The 19,408-nt window shown below is 39.6% G+C and overlaps 1 protein-coding gene across 3 annotated transcripts in view; it reads right to left on the bottom strand.

Annotated features, from left to right (window-relative positions):
* mink1 (misshapen-like kinase 1) overlaps nt 1-19,079 on the bottom strand; it is a 31,880-nt gene extending 12,801 nt beyond the window's left edge. For 2 of the 3 annotated variants that reach the window (XM_030747066.1, XM_030747067.1), the window contains exons 1-15: nt 17,721-19,077; nt 13,446-13,511; nt 12,845-13,027; nt 12,643-12,753; nt 11,903-11,993; nt 11,659-11,789; nt 11,498-11,552; nt 8,890-8,968; nt 7,450-7,625; nt 7,281-7,350; nt 6,958-7,168; nt 4,062-4,169; nt 3,338-3,424; nt 511-687; nt 253-423 (exon numbers count right to left, since the gene is read on the bottom strand). In XM_030747066.1, the coding sequence (XP_030602926.1) occupies nt 253-423; nt 511-687; nt 3,338-3,424; nt 4,062-4,169; nt 6,958-7,168; nt 7,281-7,350; nt 7,450-7,625; nt 8,890-8,968; nt 11,498-11,552; nt 11,659-11,789; nt 11,903-11,993; nt 12,643-12,753; nt 12,845-13,027; nt 13,446-13,511; nt 17,721-17,777 (1,773 nt within the window). In that variant the 5' untranslated portion in view covers nt 17,778-19,077. Of the gene's footprint in view, nt 1-252; nt 424-510; nt 688-3,337; nt 3,425-4,061; nt 4,170-6,957; nt 7,169-7,280; nt 7,351-7,449; nt 7,626-8,889; nt 8,969-11,497; nt 11,553-11,658; nt 11,790-11,902; nt 11,994-12,642; nt 12,754-12,844; nt 13,028-13,445; nt 13,512-17,720 lie in introns of all 3 variants that reach the window. The other variant, XM_030747065.1, reaches the window with a different exon arrangement.
* Nucleotides 19,080-19,408: the final 329 nt, after the last annotated feature.

The raw sequence follows: 19,408 nt of genomic DNA, 5'->3' as shown, positions 1-19,408 counted from the left end.
GGGGGGAAGTGCAGCAGAGTGCAAGGAAGAGTGTGCAAAAAAAGGCAGATGCAGTGGGAATGAATGGTTGTATTTGTATTTCAAGATGATTTGGGGGTACAAGGGGAAGGAGGGAAAAGAAGGCATAATAAATAAGTCAGCAGAGAAAAGTAAGGTTAAAGCAGTTGAGGAATAAGAAGTGGGGAGGTATAAGCAGTTCTATCTGCTGCTAATTAAGCAGATTATGATTTTAAACTCTCAAAAAACACCCACCTTGCCCTGTCCTCCTTGGGGTTCAACTGGCCTTTGCATCGGTGGGGTCTGTGCAGACTGGACCGCTCCTGACTGGCTGATTGAGTCAGAGCGTGACTGGATGGCAGTGTCAGAGACAGTAGTACAGATTTTGGGTGAGCCCTGTCTGTTGAGCTTACTTCTCTCCTCCACCTGGAATTAAGCGTGTGAGAAAGGGATTTACTCTGCAGTGTTCACTACTTTTACTGTGTAATGATTCAAATGCTGTAATGTTGCTACCTCGCGGGCCCAAGTCGGTTTGTTGTTGGGCTCCAGGTTTTTGTTGTAGTGGTAAAGCTGGGGTTTCTTTTCTTGCTGCTGCTGTTGCAGGGACACCAGGTAGGCATGCTCCTGCTGCAGCTGTCTCTGCAGCCGCTCTGACTGACGCTGTTCCTCAAGCTGCTTGCGCTTATACTCCTGAGCAGAGAAACACACTGCAGTTAAGATGCTGCTTGCCTCAGATTGGACCCAAAAGCAATGTCAGGCAGATTATAGCAGAATCAAAAAACAGGGGCCTATTTAGTTGTCCACCACTGATTTCAACCACTGAGGCAGTACGTGTTCTGGGCTTTATCATATCAATGTACTCCTATTTTGATACAGCAGTCAATTACCAGCCCACATGAAAAGAATATTGATCATGTCTGCAGCTAAATGCTTTTGTGCAGTATGTCAGACAATGCAAATGTGAGTCATTTGACATATTGGTTTTTTTCACTGAGTTGTAGGCCTGGGTCTTTAACCCTTTTGATGGTCACTGCATTCAGAAGGAAACATGAAATAATAGAAATGTCAAAGCTTTGGAGGTTAAAATGAGACTTTCAACCATGACTCACTACAACATAGGCTAAACTTCACACTGTTTTCTTCCAACTGAGTGTGAGTAACTGAGTCCTTATGGGCAACAGAGCGCTAGATTTACAGGCCAGTTTTCATTATGACGATGCAGTGAATGAAAGCCATTTTAATAGTCATTTTCTTTTGCCAAGCCAACACGTGTACACTAAGAGGCATTTTTTTTTTTTTTTTTAAAGTTTTTAAAAAGCAATGAATTTTCAGCTTTTCTGCAGCAGTGAAAGAAAATAAAGCATTTAAAGTTTAATGCAAATCATTTCTACAGGTGCCCCAAATTTTGTTGTTTACAAATTTATATGTACAAGTTTGCACAGTTGGAATAAGTTGTAACATTATACAATATTATGACAACACTGTTATTTAAAAAACAAAACAAAAAACTATCTTGTTATGGGTTTGTCCCATAAAAAGATAGCAACCCTAAACATCGGAATAAAGGATCAAAACATTTGGTTTCAAATGATGGAAAACCAGCAAAGTTTCCAGAACCAGCTGGTTTTAGATTACATGGACAGCAGGGAGAAAGCAAAGCTGCAACTGCAACACGCGTGTAGGACCCTCAGCAGCAGGCCTGGGACGAACTTTCAAAAACAATTTGGTAATAATGGCATAAGTACACTTTGATAAATAAGTGCAAAATTTACTTATTACATTTCCAGGATTCCCATTTCTTCTATTTCTATTATTCATCTGTTTCATCTCTTTGATTTCAGAGTAATCTGAAAAATTTTACTACGGAAATTTTAGTGATAACTGGAGAAAAATGGAAGTGATCTAAACTACGAATGAGCAGAAAACGTGTGCTTCTGTAGTTATATGAGGGGGGGAGTACAAAATTTTGTAAAGCAGCATTTCTGCATTGATTACTCATAAATTGTATTTGGCTCATCATCTAGGTCACGATTATAGGAAAAACAAATCTGACTAACCTCATAACAGAATAACAATTGTGCTTTTCAGGTCTGAATAATCATTCAGACTCAAGGCTGAAAAACAGATGTGAAACTCTGAGTGTGGGTTTTAGAGGTGCCTCTCCCGAAAATATAAAGGCATATGAAGTCAAATTTTCAGTAATTAACTCTGAAATTCTGATAATTCCAAAAGAATTCAAAAACTTCCAAGGACTTGTTCACATCTATGTAGCTGTTTATGCTCATACCTTAACTCAGTGTCATTTGGCTGACTGTAAACATGCTCTTGACTGATGGTTTTGGTTAAAATACACAATCTTTTTGAAAAGGCTCTACAGAAAGAAAAAAATAAATCTTACCCTGAAAAAGCAGCAGGATGTGTTCATTTTCGACTGGCAGATTTAATTAAAATAGCAAGAAAGGAATGAAGTTCATTACTGGCGATGTACTCCAGTTGTGAGCTGGAGGGTGGCTTACATTCACTGAACAAATTGGATGTATTAGAAGTGAATATTGTGCTCCAAAGAAAATTGGTCACCAGGCCCATACACCAGAAAATCTCTCTCACTGCCCTTTACCTGAGGTTTTTCTACACGCAATCTCCACTAATTGCCCTTAAACATACTGATCCTAATACAGGATAGCGCACTTGTTTTCAACCCTGTGCTCTGGATCCCTATGAACACGTACATATCCACAGAAACTCTGTGCAATATGTGAAAAAGCATTTCAATTCCCTGGTGTCTAGAGTAAATCAGATAGGGCTATTTTCCCACTCTACAAAACAGGAACAAAGACTTCAATCTTGATGACAGCAACTCCTACGCTCCACAGGTGCACGCCGAAACAAAGATGCCAAGAGTGCAGCAATTCTACCCTTCAATGTGCACAAGATATCATTATACTATGAAAAGTACCCCCAAAATCTAGGTCACTGCATGACTTTTAAAAAACATGAAACACATCCAAAATCTGGAAAATGAACCGCCTACCTACAGTAAGATGCTCCACATGTAGAATCTTATTTTGTTACAAATTCAAGTGGAGCTTTTAGAATCTGATTGTTTAAAAAAAATAAATAAATAAAAAAATCCATTCATCTCTGCTGATTGTTATTCCATCTAAAAGCATCTAACTCAAACACAAGCAGGCTTACAACACTGCAGTCTTTGGTTGGGAAAAAATAAGTATATACCAGTGCTAACCAGCTGCCCTCCCTTAGGACAATGCATTATGACTAGGAGGTGAATATGGAAGCCTCTGCAATCAGAAGAAATGATTGAGTAGTAAGGACTAGTTACCATTAGCAGTGCTTGTTCCTGAAGCAACTGCTGTTGGAGGATTTCTAACTGCCGCTGCTCCTCTTCTAACTTATGTCTGATAAACTCCTAAGGAAAGGTAAGAAGGCAGGAATGATAAACATTGAGGTGATAAAGGAGAAATGCAAGTATGACTGGGAGGAGGGGAAAGAACAGAGAAGCAGAGTTATGTAATGCCATTCCAGTAACAGAAACCATGTGTTGCAGGGATTAAAATCAACAATTTTATTCACAAAACAGTCACCACCCGTGTTAAGAAGCTGCAGCAGAGACAAATCAGATGACCATTAAAACAAACTGTCAGCTCTAAATAAAGATTGTGATAATGTTCTAGATTTAAAATTAATGTAAATGTATGTAAATATTTATCAGCACACTGATCTAATGTACCAGACTGACATAAATATACATATATTTAAAAAAAAAAAAAAAAAAAATGGGTATTTGGCACTAAAAGGTGACTGTGCCATGGAGCCAGACTCTTGTTTTACTGAGGGTAGACTGGAAAGCGAGCATAAGAGGCGCAGAGAGCTCACCCACAGAAAACTCATCTCTGAGTAAATACACTAATTTAGACCCTTGCTGCTATGGCAACCTACTCCTGGAATTTCACCACCAGAGCAACCTGCACAGTGTTGCTGGTGGACACGCCCACACTCCCCACCGATTGGCTGATTGGAACCCCACTTCTCCTGTGGTTGGTTACCTGCTCCCTCTCTGCCAGCCTTCTATCTTCCTCCCGTCTCATATCATCGAGTCTCCGATGGGGACCCTTTTCTTGCTGCCTCACCATCTCTCGCTCTTTTCTCTGTTGCTGGGAGAGAAGGGTGACAGGGAAAAAGAGTAATGAGCACAGAGGATATGGCTGCACAGAGAAATTAGCCTGCTGTTAAGCAAATTCTAGCCTGCAAAGAGGTGGGGTGGGGGGGAATAAACGCTGCAGAAGTACAGGGCAGAGGAAAGAAACAGTCATTCTCACAAACACGCACAGTTTTTCACTTTTGACTGGGGGCACTTTTTATCCACCTTTTTCTAAACCAAGACTTTTTTTTTTTAATGAGGTAATGAGCCCCCCCCCCCAAACCTGGTAGCGGCACAAAACGCACTCATACCCTCAGCTATCGTTGGCACTTTAGTGGTGGACCAAAGAGGTAGATAAGAAAGACAAGGAGGTGGAGATTCAATAGAGTGTGCAACCTTACTGCAGCAAAACCCCTAACCAATACTGCACAATGATTACAGTAACAATAGCAATATGAGTGCAATTACATGCGCCTCCTTCAAATCCCACTTAACTCCCAGAAGATTTCATAGTTCGCTGACACTTTGAAAGACATGCCTGCATAACAAAGCGAATTGGGGGGGGGCTGCCATCAAAGTATGCAGCGACAAGCTCACCCTTTTCATTAATAATGTCTAACATAACATCCTGTCAACTCCTGACTGTGTTTCAACTTCAAAGGAAGTTCAGATGCTGGGCAGAGAAGACAACAAATTCATACCATTTACTGCATATAAACACACTGATGGATTTAACACTATGTCAGCTACTACAATGTACAAACCAATATGCTAAGTAAGACTGTTGAGGGCAGAAACATTGTTGGATGAGGGTACTGAAAGAAAATAAAAGCTATAAGAGGATTTCATTTCCAGTGCTTGAGATCTGGAAATGTGTTATCATTAATGTTTCCACAAGCATATCATTACTTTCCTACACTATATTGCAAAAAATTAATTAAAAGAAAAAAAAACATGCATAAATGGCTTTCATACATGACAATATTCAAATTAAACACATGCAGCCCTCGGGGTTAAGATAAGGTTAGAGCAGAGCATTGGGTCACTAATCTCACCAATTCTCAACTTAAGAGAAAAAAAAATCATGATAATGCATTTTGAAAACTTTATAATCTCAGAATGCCTTGTTCTAGGCTACAAATTCAAAATCAACAAATGTTTAGAGAATGGATAATTCACAATTGTGTTTCAAGGAGATGAACTGTCTTTCAGCTCAATAATCTCACTCCTCCTCACCGTTTGTCCATTTATTTAACTGTGAATGACAGTGAACAAAACTCTGAAATGGTACTTTTCCGAAGGTGACCTGCGCTTTGGTTCAGTACTTTCAACCAGCTATTTAGTCACGCAGGCTTTGAATTGGGGATAGACAGAAGAGTACTGGTGTGTCTGTCTCAGTGGCAAATTTCAAGATCTAAACCATTTTAACCTTGTTAGACTTAGATGCACTTTTATTTGTTAGTCATGCCCATAGTTACACAGAACAAAAAGTTAGTACTGCCAGCGTGAGAAAGTAAATCTTAAACGCTGAGCCACTGCCAAAAACAAGCAAAGGCAAACAAAATACAGATATCAAGATTAGAGCAACCAAAAGGTACTGAAAGAAAATAACTGCAAGCAGTCATGTGGCTGAAAGATTAAGGACAAGTATTGACATATTACAGACAATGAACTGCATATTTTTCCTGCTTAGCACAGTGTTGCTCTGAATTAAAATGTACAGTCATGTTGCATAATGTACTTCATGAGCTGGTAGTAAAATATGCAAGAGTGGAGGCCACTCCATGTTTTCTTAGGGCTAGAACAATAGTATTTTACTTGATGTGTTTGTATTTCATAAATATCATAATCATAATTAATCAAAACTAACAACAAATTCTGATAAGCTGTAAAGTGACTGTGCAAATGTGGGGTAAACATAATGTTTAATATCTTAGAAAAGAGTACTTCCTTAAAAAAGACAAAAAAAGCCAGGTACCCAGGTACCAACAGTGTGTACAATTACTCCTTTAGTCATTGTAGAAGGCTAACTTCCTAAAAGAATGGCTGGTTAGGGGTGTTTAAAAAAAAATAAGTGCATGAATAAGTAAACAATGAAAAGATAAACATTCCTACAAACTGCGTTATGTAGGAATTCCTGTAATGAAAAGCATGCGGCATGGCAAAGCAGTGGACCCAGATCCAGCAGCCTCCAATGACATCTGGGGAAAAACACCCATCTGCTTTCTTGCTAAAAGACTCATGTTTGTGGGATAAGCATAAAGCTAAAGCTAGTAATTAACTGGCTTAGCATAAAGAATTTGCAATTCTGAATGTGCTGTAGCGTCTCCTTTGTCTAATCTATACAAAAGCTATAGTGTAGTGACAACACGCAGTTTTAATTGAACTCCTTTTATGTATTTATTTGACCTTATTGAGGTATTTGATTTGATTTTATTACACTTTTTTTTTTTTATTTTAAGCTATTTTGTTATAGGTTGTATTTCATGTTTTGGCTTCTGTGACAAAAATTTCCCAACTTCTGGGATAAATAAAGTGTATCTCATCTTAATTTAGGGACAGGTCTCTGTCATACAGTTACACTGATGGACAGGAGCCAAAATTTTACTGTGTACAGATCTACTTTTTTTTTTAAACTTTGGAGAGGCCAGGCTTTCAGTCCTTATGCTATGCCACTGAATATACACAGATTTAGCACAAAAAGGAGATGGGCATCATTCTAATTCTCACTAACACAACAAATGAGTGTATATCTTTTACAGTATTCCTTTAAAAAAAAAAAAAAAAAAGTTGAACATTACCTCCTCAAGTCTGCGACGCTGTTCCTTCTGTTCTTCGATGCGCTTCTGCCGGTCATGCAACAGTTGCCTCTTGTGTTCCTCAGGGTCCCGGCGCTGAGCCGCCAGTTGGGCCTGCTGCCTCTTGTGAGCCTCCGAACGCTCTTTGTTCTCCTGCTGCAGACGCTGGAAGTCTCGCCGCAGGGTGGACTCACCCGGCACATTGAGGATTGAACTGAAGACCAAAAATAGAGATATGAGTGAAAGGATTTTTGGTGGATGATTCACACAGCGAAAACAAGTCAAAGATTCATAATACTCTAACAGAAATGTTAAACTACAATTACCTTGACTCTCTATCATCTCCACGATTGTCCTCCTCTTCATCACTACCGCTGTACTCGTACTCTGTCTCTTCTATAAGGAAAATTGAAATAAATTCATATCACTCTTAACTGCATTAAATTTTATTTGTTGACTGTCAGCAAACAATCTGTCGGTGTTACAATTGCTTACCTTTCTCTCCCCTTTTTTTACGTGTACGGTCAATATGGTCTTTAAGCTGAATTCGGACCTGGCGCTCAGTGGGCTGGTCCCTGATGAAGGAATGCTTGAGCAGCTGCTCTGTGGATGGCCGGCTGGGATATGTCTTCACAAGGCAGCTCTCAATAAAGTCAATAAATTTCTTGGACCTGGCAGGGAAGGGGAAGGTTAGAGGATATAAGAAACTTGAGCAGGAGGCCAGCTGATAGTTGGGGCAGTATTACTCAGAATACAGATTCAACAGAAATCAGAAGTTCAAGTGGGCCCTTTCACATACTGAGCATTTTCTGGGTAGGAATTGTGTTTCAGTATTTTAGAAGCAAATGACATTTCTAGAAATTTTCCTCTGTTAGTCAAATGTGAACTAAGCTGTTAAGGTTTGCAGTTAATGCTTCCGCTATTGTGTGACTGTAAGGCCTTTTCAGAAATAATTTCCTCTAACAGCGACGTGGGGGCTTAACCAGTTTTAAAAAAAAAAAAGTAAGTAGGACATTAACAAACAATCTGATTAACCACTTTCCTACCCGCTGTTCTTCTCACTCAAGTTTCATTAAAATGAGACCACAAACCACATGATCACTATTAAATACAATTTAACACAATGTAATGAAATACAGTAACTCTATAATGAGTAGTATTGGTATTAGGTCAATAATGTCCATTGTACTTTAATTGTGTTCAACTGATCATGTAACTGGGTCAGTCCCCTACTTACTTTTTAATGCTCATTAAGTGGTACAACATTGGCAGCAGCATTTTTACCATGAGAATTATAAAAACTGACTTTTAATCCTATGGGAACATAAACTCTAGTAAGTGGGTCCATTAATGACCAGCAGAAAAGTAGTGGGTAGGAAAAAATACGACCATTTAGTTCAAGTGCTTGCTAGTAATCGTATTTGCCTCAGCAGGGAGAAAAAGTGCATGACCTTTAATGCTTTGGAATCTGAGGAAGGGCCAGCGACCATAAATGCACCCAAAGTAACCTGATGCATTTTGAGAATTGAACATGTTCCTACAATTTCTTGTGCAATCCATACTGTTTCCATTCACATACAGCAGTAACCTGATAAGCAAAGTAACTACGCTACTACACCGCATGGAACACATGCCCTCCTGCAACGACCCATTTTTTTGCCATTATAGCAGACCTTATTTATTTATTGGCTTTATTTCATACATTATTGAAGAATCATAATTTCAACTTAACACAAAGACATAATCTGCAGTTTTGACTTTTACAAAGTCCACGGTGAGGTAGTCTGTTACCAAGTCTGAGTCCATATCACAGACATGGAAACCTGCTAGAACAGCATTTTATTGATGCTCAACACAAGACAGGATATGACACATGCTTAAAGAAAGGCTTTTCAAGTACTTTAAGATGAGGAATCAGTATGGCTGATAACTCACCATTTCTTCGATTTAAGTTTTGGAGGGGGATTCCTGGGGATCAGGAAGAGGGCTCTCATTGGGTGCATGTCACACAAAGCTAAAAAAATAAAGGAGATTACTAGAGTTAAATCTTTCAGTCCATGCTGTGAGCTGCTTTACAAAAGAAAGAGCACATCAGAATGAAGGTAATGCTAGACAGAGTATCATTTACTTCTACATCTGGTACTTTGTGAATAACACATGCCACCATTACACATGTTTTTGGTGTCCTCAAACATGGTTAGAGCTGCTGTTATCCAATCTTTCCTAGTGCCTCAGGCTTATTGTTACACTGAATGTAAGAACAAGGACTGTGAGTCATTGTGTTCCCAGCGTAGGTAGGTAGCTAAACCTGACTGGTTAGCTTTAGATTTTCACAGTAAATAGGCTTTTGTAACACACTCTTTAGGATGTATCCAACGTGACTGAAGCAGGAAAGGGGAAATTTTCACTTCAGTATTTTAAAGTATTCACTAACCACAGGAATCACAGTTATAACGTGCGTCATTTAACATAGATTAAAGAAATGGATCACCCACTGACAGGCTGCTGGCACTTTTATAAAAATCCTGTGAGTACAAATGATTTAGTACAGTTAGTTAGGTACTGCTGTCCCCATTAACATTTCATTACAGACAGTCCAAAAGCTCTACACTTAAACAATTACCTTTAGGAGGTAAAACAAGCTGAAGATGAGCGAAAAGTGAGCATACTGTGCAACCAATGCTTTGATTTACCCTGTAAGGACCATGAGCACATTACTATAACCAGCACAACAACGCATGTCAAATGAAACTGACAAATATCATCCATAATCCTTGCCAGGCCTGTTGACAATGGATAAATTCCCAGTAAATTTAGGTCATGTGATCAGTACAGAAATAAAATGCCAAGTGCAGAAATTTAACTACTGCTGTAACTATTTAATTCAATTAAGAATTATGTTTACTTGAAAGAATTATGATTATGTTAATAAAGAGGAGATTCAGATTCAACATTCAGAGCTGCTAATAACTGACTGTAAGGCCAATCATGTTGTTATAGGACACAGGAAAATGATCCAAGACCAGTGTGGTGTTTAGCAGAGTTATTATGCTTTTATTACACTTTTAAGCAGTTGACAGATTATTAAAAGCTGTCTTTCAATTAGGGTTGGCTAATACTAATCAATACTAAAAACTATTATTGGATTAGCAACACTATTGCTACAAAGAGTGCTGTCCCCGCCTCCTCCAGTCTACCCACAACTTCACACGGCACCGCTGCAGACAGCCAGGCACACAGCCCCTCCCCTCTCCAGCAGCTGAAATAGCTGATGTTCACAGTACGGAACAACATTTTAGGAATTACAAAAGGTCAGTGAAGCTCCTGTTTCAATAACACTGAAGTTTTAAACAGTTATCACAAATGTTAACCAGCAAACTATACAGAGAGAGTGAAGTCTAATTTACCAACTCTATTTTATCAGAAATGAAAAGGTATTGCCAAGTAACCCAAAGCACAGCACTACCTCAGAGAACCTGAAAATATTGTCTTGATGTCAGTGTTTATATTATAATCTTTATCAAAATATGCCTCTTCATTTTTTTTTTGTTTTTGTTTTGTTTTTTTGTTTTTTAGACTTTCGAAAATGGTATTAAGTATCAAGTATTTTCCTGGGTATCAAAACTGAGTTTGAAATTCTAGTATTATGACAAACCTTCTTTCAACATTAACAATCAACTGACAAATGGTTCCAGCATTACCACCAAAAGCCGATAATCTTAAAAACAAAGCACACTTTATCACTTATTAGGAGAAAATAAACTTTGGTTGTCAGCTTGATACAGTCAGTCCATGCTGCATAATTTATCATGGTACGACTCTAGCTTGATAGTTTGTCAGTGTGCACCATATAATTTACAGCAGCAACAACATGGACTGTAGGAGCTTTCAGAATTTTCTAAAGGGACAGTGGTAGATCTACATATGCTCTGAAAATAGAAACAATGTTCCATTCAATGAACTACTGGACACATTCTGATGTCAACAGAACTAAAGGTTTCAGATTTTCACACCAGTCTTCTTGTAGGTTTCAAACGGAATCGTGCCACAAAACCATAACAGCAAGTAAATGCCTTAATCCTTCTATTCTCAAACTCTGCACATACATCAGTTTGAAAACAACCACCCACTTATCAAATGTAGGAGCACACTAGGCACTATAAACTACTCGTGCTGCACTACTGTTCAACACCTTCTTTACAAAACTTTTACAAACATTTTTGTTTGCTACTCTTTAGTGAGATTTATCTTTGCTTCTTTACATTTACACCAATTCTCCATGCAGACAGATTTTCCTGCTAAGCAGACCAGAGAGATCTGTAAAACCAGCCTCCACAGGCCAACTGGCAGCTCACAACTACACTACCTTGATTACAGTGACTCAGATGTCCATCTGAAGATAGAGACAACAGGGCTGTATATGCAAGACAGACTCATTCATGAGGTTTTGCAGAGTAGGCTTTGAAATTATGAGATATCTGTTGTTACATGATTTAACAAAAACAGGTAAAAACAAGTGCGCAAAGGGTATGTATACACTTACGAGGAGCTCCCTCGGCCATCTCAATAGCTGTAATCCCCAAGGACCAAATATCACTCTGCAAAATACACAGGGGCTCAAGGTCAACCTCTAGATTTTATATGTTCATACAGAATAGTGCACACAAACAAACACATGGCTCCTGCTTTTTTTTTTTTTATTACCCTGTAGTCATAGGTGGAGTCAGGATTCTCATCACAGGCAATGACCTCAGGTGCCATCCAGTATGGTGTGCCAATGAAGGTGTTTCTCCGCCCAACTGTCCTGTCCAACTGGGCACTGACCCCAAAATCAACTGAAAATGAAAAAAGAAATGAGAAATCAAAGAAAGGGGAAAAAAAGTCTGAGACTGGGGCTAGATCAACAGAATAACTTTAGCAACACAAACTGTCAAAACTGTAAACATACCCAGTTTGACCTCCGCGTTCTCTGTTAGCAGCACGTTCTGGCCCTTGATGTCTCTGTGGATAACTTTATGCGCGTGGAGGTGAGAGAGACCCTGTTCACATACGAACAAGCCAAAATTGGTCAGTATGTAGCAACCTCTACTGTATACATGTTAGTGGCAAAGACAGCAAAGCTGGCATCATTTTCACATTGTGAGTGTATCCGTGTGTGTCACAACCTAGCAAAATGTGGCCCTGGAGCTCCCTGCTCTAACAGGTAAGTACAATGGCAGCTTTGAGTACTTTATCAGGTTTCTGTCCAATCCACAAATTTGTGGAGTGCTTTTAAAAACATGATTGTGTCACAAACCTGCCAAATTACAGCAACACACAAGGCCTGACAGGTGTATATGAGGGTGCAAAAAGGTGTGGTCCAATCCATGAATATTATAGAAAAGCTGTAAAATAAGTAGTATTCACCTGCCACCCTACTATAGCTGGTTTTGTTTTCACCTTGAGACTGTTTGCCTGCGCATGTGTGTTATCATGACAAAATCCGGTCCTGGAGGAATGTACAGTAGAGGGAACAGCACAAAGGCAATTTTAAGCACTGAGCCAAGTGTTTATTGGTCCATCTGTCTCCGGACAGATTTTGTCACTACAATAGAGTGACAACTGTGCAAGTGACAAAACTTTACAGGTATGTGGAGGAGTGTGGGATCTCATAACTCTTTGGCATTGCGGCTAAACATGATTTCTCACCCTTAGAATCTCTCTGCAGATGTAAGCAATCCAGTCCTCCTTTAGAGAGCTGCCCTTAGTGTTTTTCACCAGGTCAGTCACTGACCCTGCCCCACAAAACTCCATGACCAGCTATGTGGAAACAAATACATCTTAGTCAGAACAGTCAATGAGGCTCACAGCTATTAAACCATCAGACTAGTAGACACAGTGGTAGACAGACCCAAAGCTGGTCATCATGTCCTGGTGGACTCTTCTTGACAAAGGCACCGTAGTATGTGGCTATGTTGCGGTGGTGGCTGTATTTTTTCAGCATGTTTATTTCTGCTTTGATCTCCTCTTCTTCCTCCTCCGTAACATCCATCACCTTGATGGCAGCCAGCTGGCCCGTCTTCACGTGACGGCCCTGAATAAAAAGCAGGTTGGATTATTCCAACACTGGTCAGTAAAGTTTAACGTGAACCTTAGATTTCTATCTTTCCAGAACTCTTTGAAATGTATCCACTAATGTGTCTAATTGCTTCTTCGCATCATTTTGCTGTTCTTGTTGTACATTTTCTTTTACTAGAGTGGCTCATCTTCCTGTCACTGCCACTTTAAATTTATCAACCTGATAGCTAAAATTTTTAGCGACATAGCAGTAGACTAAAGTTGTTGCAATCTAAGAAGTTAATGTACAGAACATTTAAAGAACAGGCACTACAGCAGGCTTTGTACAGTAGCAACAACCCAAATTGCGTTGCATGATAATTTAAGCAATGACTGTTTTATTCTCCATTAGAATTCCTGCATTACTTGTAGGTGACAATGGTATCATGGCTCACCTTGTACACCTGTCCATATGTCCCATTGCCAACGACCTCGACGAGCTCAAAGATCCCCGCTGGATCCTAGTGGAGACAACGGCAGTTTACACGTCATACAGCACATAGCACATACACCTGGACATTTAAGCCACAGAAGGTTGACATCCTAAAGCGAGACAAAGCATTTCAATAAAACAAACCTGAATTCCATTTTCTTTTTCCACATTTGGGAAAACGCAAAATTACAAAGACTGCACTCAAAGCACACCACATTTATTTTTGTTTTTAAGTGGGTGATGCCTGCTTTGTTCTTCTTTGAGTCCTCCACATTTACACTTCAATGCCGACCCTAAGTGCAGGGTGTATTTCATGTTATTACACTCATACTTCTTCAGTTAAGACTAACTCTTTAATACTAAAACTAAAACCCTGCTAAAATGTCACCTGTTCTCATAACAGCAGCAATCTGCCAGCGGTTAGGCTAAAAGGATAAGGCTAAATTAACACAAGTCTGAATTCAAAACAATACAGAGGCATTGCTGAAGGCAAAGAAAGACCTATATAATTTTTTTTCCCCATGGCTACAATTTCAGGAGCAGTGTACTATCATTAAACGTAAGCATAGCTGCAGATCTATACCACTTAAGAACAGTGCCATAAAACCACATAAAGCACATGGGCTTCTGCAGAACAGAGACCACAGACAAAAACAAATAACGGCAATCCCAGTGGCTTCTACTGTGTACACCAGAGACAATATCACAATTACATATTTCCATACAAATGATCTAAACTCAATGTTCTCTACCACCCACAAAACTTTACACGGAGGAAGCAGACACTCAGAGACACTAAATATTGATACTAGATTAGGTACACAAAGACAACATTGACATAACTTCTGCCTTTTTCTTCATCTGTTCATTTTTTTGTTTCACTACCATGAACACATATTTCAAAGACACTAATAATGAGTAGGTTGCTTTGACTCAATTATGCAACCCCCCCCTAAGAGACAAGGGAAAATGACAAGCAGTTCCACTTTCATGTAATTTCAATATGGCTTTAAGAAGATGTGTGGGTGGTGAGACTGCTGCTTTGGGTTTAGAATGTACACCATGACCTATCCTGCTTTCATCCATTTCCAATGATGGGTTTTATGCCTTCAACAGGGAGGGGAAGATTTTCCTTTAAGATAAGGAATTATGGTGACAAACAGCACACTTAGGAAAACTTGGCAGTAAATCATGGAAATGACCAATGATTTGATACACCCACTTATATGATAATATAAACATACTGGCCAGATTTTGAAGCATGTAAAATACAGAGAACAGAAAAGTGGGGGGAAACCATACGTAGAAGGAAAAAAGAAAACAGTATGGAAGGCAATAATGTAACGATAGAGTGGGTGGTGAGGCAGAGACGGCATCTTCACCCACGTCAAGCACAGAGTGGGATGAGAGGAAAGATATGATGGAAGGGGAAGGGTAAAGTGATGTTCAAAGAGTAGCCCTACCAGCACAAAGTCAAACAAATTGTCTGCTGTGACTGCAAAACAAGAGGGGTATCAGTAAAACTACAGGTGCGGTGGGGGTGGGGTGGAACTAACGTAAATAATTTAGCCAAATAGTCAAGGTGGTTAAAATGTGCCAAGCCTGTTGTCTAAAGAACAAACAAAGTTTAAAATTATGCACAGTAAAATACAGTGGCAATGCTACAAGAGGAAGTTGGCAGCACTATTTCCTGCAATGATGTCAATGCAGCTAAGAGAGGAAGTCTTTCTAAGGAAAAAAAAAGTGGTTAGAGGGCTCCAGCAATGAATAAGATCACAACTCATATACCCAATGCCTAAACTTCATTTCCACTCTGTCTCTTTCTAAATATGTAACTTCTTATGTCACCTGTAATTGATATGGTTGTGCAGTTGGCCTGCTTGCTTTTATCCCCTGCTATTGGCAATCTAAGTGTTTCTGCATAAATAATTTGTTGATGCCTGTTTGCAGTGAACTATTGTTATGTAATGCTGGACTCCTTCTGTACTTTGTAGCAAATTTCTGGAAAAATGCTGTGACTGAGCAGTTGAATTTATTTTTTTTTATCCTATCCAAGAACCTTGAAACCTAAGAGTGAGTCCCCAGTTTGTTTGTTTGTCTCAGTCTCAAGCACAAAACCCACAAATATGTGGAGATGTGGATGACGCAGTTCACTGTCCTGCCAATGGTTTCACACTATTACATTACTTAAAAGGTGATGGTAACACCCAAGATATGCTGTAATACAAGGCAGGTAATGAGGAGAAAACAGACTTAAAAATAATACCCCAAACATACCCCAAAAATGCTTCTAAAAATGTTTTACAGGGCAGGAAAACACAATCGTTAAAGCTCAAGGATAAAGAAACATGCTGTCATAATCTAAAGCAGTTGTCTATGTTTTTTGTGAATGTTTATAATTTTCCTTTTTAAATAAACTAAAAATACATGGGTGCTCGTGAGTTACAGTGACAGTAAACGTAACATCCGTTTACAAGAAACTTTAAATGGTCATTTCAGAAAATTCCAAACATAATTTCGCACTTATTTGTTCTGGTGGATGATCACGCAGATTTTGGTGTAAATTAGTCTTAGTTACACTGTTCTGACCGACCAGTAACCTAACCATAGAGAAACAAATGACTACTGACTGGCCTGGTTATTCACCACTCCCTAGTGTAGCATTAAGTATAGGCCCTTAACAAGCATCCTAAAGTGTTTCTAATTCACTCATAAATCAATGGTAGCAGAGCTGCCATGCTATTAAGAACAACTTGGGGTCACTGTCTTGCCCAAGTCAACTTGCTCAAGGAAATTTAGCTAGGGATCGCACAACCAGCCCTGCAGTTAATGGACAACCTGTTCTACCACTTGAGCCACGCCACCCCATGGTCATTTCTGTTCAGTGGAACACACAGCCATAGATAAACAAAGCCACAAACAAGTATTTAACCCCACATCTTAGCCATCATGGGCAATAAATTTACCCAGGGTCATCCTTGCACCTACCCAATTGTTCTTAGGAGTAAACTGTTACCTAATTTACTATGAGCAGTATATAAATATATAATAAGTTAATAATAAATGTACTGCAATATTAAATCATTACACCAATTTTTAAAAACTGGGTCACATCTGGCTGTGTGCTGGGATAGTGAATAATTAGGTGACATTTCCAGGTGAAACCTCAAAAGAAAGTCAGCCAAACAGGTAAAACTGGACCAATCGATCAGTTTTTGGATAAACTGTCCTAATCTGTTAAGCCCCATTACCATGTGAAAGCTACACTGAAATGCTAGAATTTCCTCATTTTTTCAGAGGGCTCTGAGAATCCTATAAAACTGATTTTTTTGAAATTGATAATATTTTATACAGAGTCCTTAAATTAGAGTTTCAGTGGTGCTATTGAGTAACCTTTTGTTACTATAACTATAGAAAGGGATTCAATCAAACATAAAAGACAAGAATATTACAATGCATTACATTTATATAAGTAAAGCAGGTCTATCTTAAGTGGATTTACTGCTGCAACAAAGTTGTACACCTGCTTGACAGCTTCCATAGTGATGAAGAGATATGTCAAAAGGGGTGATGGAAACATTCAGAAACTAACTGCATACTTGAAAAGATATTTTTTTCATTCAATAAAGGAATAGATTAACACCCCCCACCCCCACCCCCCCATCCCTGGTCAAAGAGTTTCTAATGTTACAAAAAAAGTGGTCAAAAGCAAGTTAGGAATTTAAGATGGGGCCTGAAAACACAAAAGGAACAAACTATTTTCATCACTAACAAAATCTGATATACTGCATTGTGTCAATTTACAATATTAGAATGTTATCAGTTATTGAAACTACACTAAACTAAAAATTCCTGAAGGTATGGTTATAAGATTTGCCATTTAACTCTAACTCAAACAAATAAACCAGCCTCCCCATTACATGATGCAATCACCGTGGCCCTGTGTTTATAGCTACTAGTCGCTTCTTTTTTAACAGCCAAATTAACCTCGTAATTGGGTAAGTTGCTTCTTTAAGTGAGAAATCACAACATATACTTGGTGGATTTATGTACAGACTGCACTTCCAATAACACAGGCCAATAGATGTTTATCCCACCTTAACTTTGTTGCGTGGGTGTTCAATGGTCGTGCTTGTGTCTGAGGCAAACTGGCATATGACATAACATCTAATGAGTCCGTCTGCCACAATTTTACAATGAATAAAGTGCAGCACACTTATCGGGTAATAATACTCACCCTCAGAGCTGCGAGGTCTATGTCATCCAGGCTTCGTGTGGGGGCGTTTTCAGACATAGCTGGCGAAACTTATCACGTTAGCTAATAAGTGAGACACTTATTTGATAAGAACTATTTAAGGGGAATTCAAGTGGCTGCTCACACGAGCTTATAATGGCCTAAGTCTAGAGGAAATACAGCAAACTGGCGGTCCAATACGCAGAAGCTGTAGCACTTAGATTAGCAAATGCATCGCAGTTAGAGCAACCACAGACGCACCCAGCTGGCTAGCTCACGTCAACTCTGGCCGAAAGCTATAAATGTTATTTACACTTGTTTTAAAGAAATAACGGCTGCGGTAGCTAATCAAATCACGTGCAACTTAAAATTGAGATATTTAGACAAGCTGTCAACGTCGCTGTTAGCCGCCCATTGGTATCGATCTAACAACTGGCAGGTTTTAAATGCAGCGCACCTCCACTGTTGTTGAACACCTTGCTGCGTTCATTTTGACAAGACGCCGCGTCCTCCCTGCTGTCCAACATCCCAGCTAATGTTATACATGATACAGTGATGCGTGTCGGCGGGTGGAAAAACTACCAGATAGGTTTTATGTGCCACTGAAACATTCCTACTTACACCGATAAAGTACAAAAACGTAATTTACGGTTTAGTAGCGCAGTGGTTGTTTTAGGGAGAACGCAACGTCTGATGTGATGGCGTCCGGGTCCGTCCGCACCGCACCAGAACCGAGCGTCAGGCTCTCATGATTGGCCTTAAACAGATGTCCTCCTGGGATATTGTTACAGATTAGGAGCTGAAAAACGAAAATAAAGGCCTCGTTTGAAATGCGATTCCCTGCGGATGCAGTTGTCAAACTTGTTAACGCGACTTAATTGTATCCCGGTTTCGTCTAGAGCGCACAAATAACCCGAATACTGAGTCAGGTGTGTGCGGTTAATCTAACGTCAGCTGGCCGGCTAACGCAGCTAAGCTAGCGAGCTAAACTGTCTTGACCAGAATAAACTTTCCCTTTCCTTCTTCATCCATTTTCTGTGTTGACAGTCGCGCCTAGCACTGCCAACCTTCCGGGGAAAACACGGGCAGACAGGCAGGCACTATGTTGTCGCCAGCCACCGTAATACTTTTAAGCCTGTACACTCGACACTTCAAAGTTAAGCGCTGCCGTCGATCTCCGGCGTCCAGATTTTATGAACTTGTAGTCACAGTCCAACGCTAACAGAAACGGTGCAGTTTCTAACTGCAGTATAACCGCCAAACTTGTTATTTCGCCATGTTTTGCTTCCCAAGTCCTCTCCTCCCTCCCACTCGCAGCCTAGATGTAGTCTTGCGGAGTTCTACTGACGATTGGCTGCACGCAACACTCCTCAAGTGTTTTCTCTTCTTGACTGGCTACGGTGCTTCACCAGGGACAAATTACCTGAAAATTAGAGTGGACTTCAGCCTACGCAGCTGCCCCTGTCTCCTGTGAGCTGCACAGCTGAATTCATCCAGTGGCATACCTGTCCTGCACTGGCCTTGTGGGTCACTGAATACACTCTTTAATCTAATAAACAATGCACTGCAGTATTTTGTGTGTGTTTTTTGGGTTTTTTTTTTTTGGTTTTTTTTGGAGGGGGGGTATCTAACATTTCCCTTATCTTGGTTTTACATGTGTTCGTCATCAACAGACTAGTGAGTGCTATAGT

The sequence above is a fragment of the Archocentrus centrarchus genome, chromosome 14 (genome assembly GCF_007364275.1).
Source record: "Archocentrus centrarchus isolate MPI-CPG fArcCen1 chromosome 14, fArcCen1, whole genome shotgun sequence".
Lineage (NCBI taxonomy): Eukaryota > Metazoa > Chordata > Actinopteri > Cichliformes > Cichlidae > Archocentrus > Archocentrus centrarchus.
Note: the sequence above shows the minus strand (reverse complement) of the source record. Positions and strands in the feature narration are given on the sequence as shown.